The 7,705-nt window shown below is 48.6% G+C and overlaps 1 protein-coding gene across 1 annotated transcript in view; it reads right to left on the reverse strand.

Annotated features, from left to right (window-relative positions):
- LOC121852037 (dual oxidase 1-like) overlaps window positions 1-6,985 on the reverse strand; it is a gene marked incomplete at its 3' end in the record, with an annotated part of 21,755 nt that extends 14,770 nt beyond the window's left edge. The window contains 4 exon segments of the mRNA XM_042346144.1: window positions 2,135-2,233; window positions 3,313-3,373; window positions 6,098-6,181; window positions 6,956-6,985. Coding sequence (XP_042202078.1) covers window positions 2,135-2,233; window positions 3,313-3,373; window positions 6,098-6,181; window positions 6,956-6,985 — 274 coding nt within the window.
- Window positions 6,986-7,705: the final 720 nt, after the last annotated feature.

The raw sequence follows: 7,705 nt of genomic DNA on the forward strand, positions 1-7,705 counted from the left end.
GAGATAACTATAGAAGCCTTAATAGTAATGACCATCTCCTAGAAGTAAAAACAAAGGCGGTCATCTAAATTAAAGTCGCACTCACCTTGGCACCATTTATTATACATACGTTCTCCTGTGATTCAATCGGTTCAAGCGGATATCAGCACCATCCTGCTTCGGTTGGAGTCGATGATAGTCTACAAGCTACCAAAGTGCCACCTGCGTTCTGAGTGACTATTCTACGCCCATTGGGTCTACGGGTCGTTCATTTAGTCGACACGAACAACCTGTACGGTAACAGGGCCGCTTAAGAGTGACGCCTGCGATAAATTACTTAATTATGATAAAGCGTAGATGTGGGTCTGTCAAAAATGTAGCGGTGTGCTTCGTCACATCGACTCTTCGTGAGTTCCCGCCAATCTTTCTTTCGAGCCACAAACGCGTTAGCTAAAGTAGGTGGACTTCTCAGTACGTAACTTTAAAGATATTTTGGAGGCATTTATCGTCCGTCATGCTAAGACAATTGGGTGGGACACAGCTGTCCATATGTAGCACACACGCTTGGAAAAAGCAGACGCTGCCGGATACCGCTAAACGCCCATGCTCCATTGACGGCGCTATTATCATCATCCTTTTGAAATAATCCGGGAGTGACTAGAACCGTTCGATGGACTCCAGAAATCATACGTCGTGGGTGACGGGTAGTGCAGAGACCCTTATATATTACTATTGGGCTTTCGTATTTAACGATAAACGTGCGGGGAACTTCTGCGTGTACGTTATTTTTTATCCGAGCCGGCCTCTAAAGTCAAGGGTGACTTACTCACGGTCCCAACCTATCAAATAATCGTATCCTGAGGGCATGATGCCCAAGGATCGGTTTTAATTCGCGGCAAACTTGGTATTGGGTTCCCCTGCTTTCATATTGCTCATGAGTATTACAATACTTGAGCTAGTTTATCGCAGCAGGGTATACGGTGTGGCATCTGGATAGCGCCCCTAGACAATGACGGCACACTTACAGCGCCTTAGAGACAATGGGTCGGGGAGTTTACGTAGGACTCAACTTGCTCTAGCACAAGGGATATGAGCTGTTTCTGATTTGGGTAAGTCAAGCACTCCGTCAATGATAAAAGAATTCCCCGCAGTATCATATATGTGTAAGTTGCGTTTGTTTGAATGTGGCTGCAGGATTTCTTAGCAGAAAGTTCACGGGGACGGTAAGGCCTCAAGGGTACTTACTTCATACGACGTCAAACCGATGATCCCTTGAAAGGCCGATTCGACGTGGAATGCACGGATACGACCATTATCCTGGTCAAGTAGCCACAAAGAGTATAGTAGAGAGACTACGCACCGACTGGGGATTCCCCACAAATAGCTATTCCGGCGAACACTTTCGATGGCCCCTAACCCTCTCAATAGCAAGTAGATGTTGCTATTTGGCTGGCTCCTAGGCTACTTTGACAGTAAGTAAAGAAACCGGAGGGGAGAAGACAGCAACGCGTGTCCACTCTCTGGCAAAACTTCGGATTGTAGGGCCTACTTACATACGTGCTGAGATTTCAGACTAACGCAGTCCGCTGACTCAACGAGTAGGAGGGGCACAGGACTACCTCAACGAAATTAGTTTTTTGAGTTCGAAAGAGACCTTGTGACGTGACCTAAATGTTGGTGACTTCCAGTTCCTTCCTTCTTATTCAATAAGCCCCCGTGATCGTTCAGCCATTGCTCGACTGTTTTTATTTCTATACAATGCAAGCAGCACGCCCGACAGACCCGCTATTAGACTTCAGCTTTAGTCAAACGAACGAAGCTAGCCGAGAGGAACGGTTAAACCATATCTGAGCAGACCCAGTGTTGAGGGATGATGATTGCGCATTGATTATTACCTCGGCTAAGTACGACCAAATTTCGGATCTGGCCCCCTGCCAATGAGTTTAAGTGCCATGACGCGGTTTCGCGGGTTACCCATAATAGTGATGTGAGTCTCGGCGAGGCTGACATATGCGTCACGTACCATCCGTAGATAAGGGCTTCGAGACTACATCGCAACCGATCAGGAGTGTCTCCAAGGCATATTCAAGCAAGCTCGGTCTCGTCTGCCGCATAAACCAAACACCGTTCGATCAGGCACAAGGTCCTATCTTACGCGTAGTAACTGTACGAATCGCACTTGCAAGCACTATTGTGCAGTCTCGTGACTGTTCGGGCAGGAATGCGTTGTGCGTGGCATGACAGATCAGGAATTCTGAAATGAGTTCATACGGAACTCACGTTATATGCCAGGAGCATTAAATTGTTAGGGTTCCTGGCCTGGAGAACAACGACGTCTAAAAGAGCTCTGCCAGACTGTGAAACGGAAGCTTAAGGTCCAACAATTTACAGATGAGATGCAAAAAAACGATCTTTTCTCGCCTATGCAATCCGTGGGGTCAAGTAGCACTAATATGGCCTTGGACCCCGAGTGGTTGTCACGTACCTCAGGAGGCCTATACCTAGTACGCCTGCCCGGCAGATTTTTACTACAAGAACAAGGACGACCGGCACGTACTTTATTAGGCCTAGTTAACTCAATTTAAACCGACCACGGAGAATCAGGCTACTACGGTTTATATATTTAAAGGATGTTCTCCAAGGACGCAGGCTATGAAAGTTGACCCAAAGTAAACATATGCACGGAATAGGTTACGTATCCCCATTCATTGGCCCTAGGGTGACTGTTGGGACCTAGCCTAACTACCACGACAATCAAGGCTGGGATATCCGAACTCGTCTTTGTGGAATACCTGAGTCGCACCGTTTGCTGTTTCGACCTCAGCGAAGAGAATTGCCGGTGTTGAGTATAAGCTCTAAGGAGATTCTAACCCCCCAAGATTCACAAACCATCCTGCAAGACTGTTCGCGTGTCAGCCCCCTGGAATCCCGGAGGGTTTGACGCTCCACTCATACCTGCCACCGTAGCAGTAATGCGTGAACCCAGGTCTGAAGCACAGTGGAACTCGTTTTTTCATTACCTAATTAAACGTACTAGAAAAAGCCAAAAAGAAGGGTCCAAAAACGGACTTAGGGACCACATTGTTGATGTGCTGAGTTCAGTGGAGCCGACCTTGATAATTGGGCTCCTCAGAGACATTAGTTCGCTCTCACGTGTGTATCAGGCTAGGACGGAAGCTCGGGTGAGGTGAACGGAGCAATGAAGACTACCAAACCTCGAAACGCGGACGGGACTTCGTAAAGTTGCTCGGGGACTCTCACATATCACTCTGTAAACTAGCGTCTAACTTTAGAGAGATCATTGGCTGCTAGTCGTCCGGGGTCGGGATGTACCCATGATAAAACCCGTCCTGTGATTCTCGTATAGGCGACCTGGGTTGCCGTCCTCGTCGTTCTTGAAAGCAAGTTTCGGCAATCCAGGCGAGAGTCAATTTAGGCAGTACTACGTCCTGCGTGGACCGTACTCCTTGCAAGCGCCAGGCGGCCATTGAGCAACGGCTTCGCAGACATTGCATTTATTTATCGCCAACTCCTACTGGTGTCACAAGATACCTCCTGTTCGCAAAAGAATACATCCCGCGGGGCCCCCTCTACGCACGACTAGGGCGGCTCGATGATAGATAAAGGGAGTGAGGCGCGGAAGTGTCCATTAGAGGGGTCCAGGATAATTATATATAACTCAAAAGATAGGAGAGCTGATGGGACCACGCCCTCGCACGACAAACTGGACGAAGCTAACCGAACTCGGGCGTTGCAGTGGCTCAGTATGCGCTTTTTGTTTAGTATTTATAATGGACTACGGTGGTGTATGATTTTCGTGTTCCCTGTGGACTACGATACGTCGTGGGATTTATTGGCTGCAAAGCCTTACAGTTAGCTCTAACAACGATAGAATCGCTCTGTTCCGGCAGCTAGAGTTTGACTCCCTCTAGAAGCCATCAGGCATACATAGCTTTAGGATTGAGGGATTTCCCCGTCTGTCCCGAGCTGAGTATGAATACAGGTAAAAGCATACCCGGCTTGACTTGGTCATGGGTGTATAACTCAATCAAAGGCATGGTCTAATTTATAATAAACATAATCCGGGAGAGATATTCTAAAGCAGTTCATCTACAGGATGCATAAATGCAGGAGCATAAATGTACCCGCCACCTCTGTCAGCTGCTAATTTGCACACGTCAGAGAATACGTAATTAGCCCGTATAATACCGGGCCGTATTGCATGCACCATATGTCTATTTGAGGGAATGTTAGGTACCTATCCTAGCATGGTTAATCTAGTGAGGGCTGTAGGAGTATGTAACGGCCGTCTGCGGTTCTCTTTACCGTAACGGGTTTCCATGTTAAGTTTATAGGAGCTTGCAATAGGATCGAGCGATTTAAAGGCGGTAGATATTCCTTAGAACACCACGAGTGAATAGATCCGTCTTCTCATTCGGTTGGGTTATGTAGACGCCTGAGTCGGCCGAACACCTGAAGGTTACTAAGGGAGGCACGCATGACCTAATGTGAAGCTGACAGCCGAACACCTGCGAGCCGGGGGTCTGTAAAGTATTGGGGACGACTCTTAGCCGCCAAATATAACGGTTAAGTGGGCCCTTACACTAGGCTCTACCAACAGATGAGCCCTAATGATCTCACGACTAGTTAATAAGAAATCCAGGTCAGGCCTTAAGTTAAGGCTGCATTTTTCTTTAGGAGTTCACATTGTCTCGCTGTAGATATTTAGGAAATATTGGCATTTAAACGTAGACACACTGTGCTTTGATAGAGTAGACGCCGCTCAGCTAATTGTTTTTCACTCTTACTGACTAACGGAGAGAACTAGGTCTCCCTGGTTATCGGAAGACAAGAATACGCTACTATCAAGGCCACCAGCGGACCTAGTAGTTGGGCATCAGCAAAGACACCCGACGAGACTCTCGTCGATTCACCGCCGCACGGAGACGTATATCACAGCCCGCGTGACATCGTACAAGCGGTGTGCTCCTTGGATCACATTAGTTAAGTAATGCTGGAGACTATGTCTTGAGCTGGGTAACCTTGGGGATACCAGTGTCACACTTAATATCAGAAGACATAGGATCTTGCGACGGGAGAGCCCGACTCGAAGATAGACTGTTCAGCAATACAATTGCTCACTTCGCTGATTTGCGTAGACCGCCAGCCTACCAACCGTAGCTCATACTATGCTGCGTTGTTGAATAATGATGTACCCTCCTGGGTTGAAGGCTCATTGAGCGCGGATGTTCTTCAGACGGGATGCGCTTTATGTTGTGTAATCCTGGTGTTATGCTGGCCCGAGTCATGTTACGTTTGCGCCGAGGCATAGGAGCACCATGGTTCTAGTTGGTCACACCCCTTCTTAGTTGGATCCGGGCCCGACTCGGGAGAACGTCAGTTAAGCTTAAATCGTAATATCTCGCGCGAGTTCTTCTGTGACGTTTTGGCTAGTCCGAGGCTAACGACCAATCGTCAACGTCGTGTCGGGCCGGACGTATGGCAGTCACTTGGTTCGGAAATGCATAGAGGGTCACAGAGAATTCGTAAGCCGTACTCACACCATGCTCATTTCCCTGGTGCTTTCAGCGATCTTGGCGATCGGTCCGATTGTCGTGGACGGGGTGCGGCTTCTAAGACGACCATGGCCCTTTATAACTTGATGAAGTTATGAATTCACCAAAGTAAGTAATTGCACCGAATGCTTAATCGTCTCCAACGCCCTCAACCAATAATCGACCCTATTGGTTTACAAGAGATTCGCAAAAGGCATACGGGATGCAGTATAACGATCCAATGCCGCGCGCCCTCCCATTGTCACTACCACGGTTTAGGGAAAGGCCCTAACATAGTCTCTGGTGGTGTGGATAACGCCGGGCCCTATTCAACAGGTTCGGACTTTGTAGAATTTATTAACGGTCTACGCGCATTGCGGATCTCGACGTCAGTCATATTGATTTGCAGTGTTCAGCGGTTCTTGTGCCAAACCTAGCCAAGTGGCCGTCCGGAGTGAGAGAGTAGGGGGGAACCGCGCCGCTTGGGCTATATACAGGTCGCGTACCGTAACCCTTATGCCACAATTTCGTACTAGATGCCTACTTCGACTACAACAGATTACCAGAGGCAGGCTGTGTTGTCCCGTCTTCACCGATGCGGTACACTTATGTCGCACCATAACATTTGAAGTCTCATAATTCGTGCCCTAGACCAAAAATAAAAACTACTCTAGTCGTGAGTATCAAGGATTTAGTTACGACTAGCTACAGTGTGCGCGAACTGTACGATCGCTGAGTTGTTCAGATGACGTCTTCCGTCAAATCATTGATCGAAGATTGCAGCACTCTGCGCGAGTGTCGTGATTCCGTGTGCTTTTGCTCTGCAGTAAATAACAAGGAGGTTGTAGAGGTGTGATGTTAAATAGACCCCGTTATCCTAAGCTCATCTTTCCAGTATTTTTACGAAAGGATTTTGCCAGTGTTACTCTGTTCCTCGGCTGTTGCAATGCCAAAGCGTGTGCTTTGGGACGACTATGTCGCCACACTTCCGATAGACGATAACTCAACGCGTTCACAGTTATTCCCGAGCATTGAGGACTCAGCAAGGCGCTGAACAGAGTCGCGCGGAGCACTGACGATATGGCTCTACGTGCACAAATGAGACTGGAACCCGTGGGGCTTGCGGGGAGTGTCGCCAGGATAATCTTGGAGAATCCCTATTATACGTGCACAGTGATAAGGTGGGACTTAGACGATCGTCGGCTAGCTCTTGTGCTGTCTAGAATCGGCGTTCCCCTTCTGCCGTCAATCCCCGATTGAAGTGGTATGGTCAAGTATTCGTTCGACGGCTTGCGTAATGGCTGAACGGGGATCTAATGAGTCTGTTTCGCCTGCGGTACCAACGTTAGCAATCGGAAGAAACCGGGCTGTGAGTTGTGATAGCCAGGGCTCTCGCAAGGATACCTCCAATATCATCGTACCCGTTTGAACTCCAGCCGCGGAGAAGTCATGCCGTAATGGGTCGTGCATGAAGTACTGAGTTGAGCTCAGAGACGAACGCAAGGGACTTCTTCAACCTAGCTGTACCAGGACTTTAACTGCCAAATCTTGCGCTAAGTTATGGCGCTTACTACGGGAACTGAGGCTTAAGCACTGCCTCGTAGGAATACACTGTCAAGCGATAAAAGGGGCTGCGCTTAGGTTAGAACGTGGTAAGATTGAAGGCGCGTGAAAACCTAAAATGGACCTTAGTTAAATCTCACGTCAGAGGAGACACGCTGGGTCGTATCTCACATATTCTCAGCCACTGGCGAATCGATGGCCACATATACATGACGATCTGGTCGTCGGGCTTGCCGCTCGGATAACATGCAAAGTGTGGCTACGATGAATCCGCTGAGCAATTAGTGGGTCTCGGAACTCCTCAAAAAGCGTGCGTACGATCTGCTCAAGCATTTCCGGGCTAACAATGACGCCCGACACTGCACGGGACCCAACATCCGAGTTGTCAACCTTAAGACGCTGTCGTATTTGCGACTCTAGTATCTTATAGGAGGGTCCCCCTTACGTAAGGACCTGAAAGTAGGGTGACTCCGGTCGTGGGTACGATGACGGTGAGTGGGTTTTTGCAATGAAAGCAGCTAGGAGGGCCACCCCTCGCGTCAATGAACACATCTCCGAGGCGTAGCGGCTATTGGCCGAGCGAATATAGCGTTGCCGATGGCGCAGAC

The sequence above is a fragment of the Callorhinchus milii genome, unplaced genomic scaffold (assembly GCF_018977255.1).
Source record: "Callorhinchus milii isolate IMCB2004 unplaced genomic scaffold, IMCB_Cmil_1.0 Scaffold334, whole genome shotgun sequence".
Taxonomy (NCBI): domain Eukaryota; kingdom Metazoa; phylum Chordata; class Chondrichthyes; order Chimaeriformes; family Callorhinchidae; genus Callorhinchus; species Callorhinchus milii.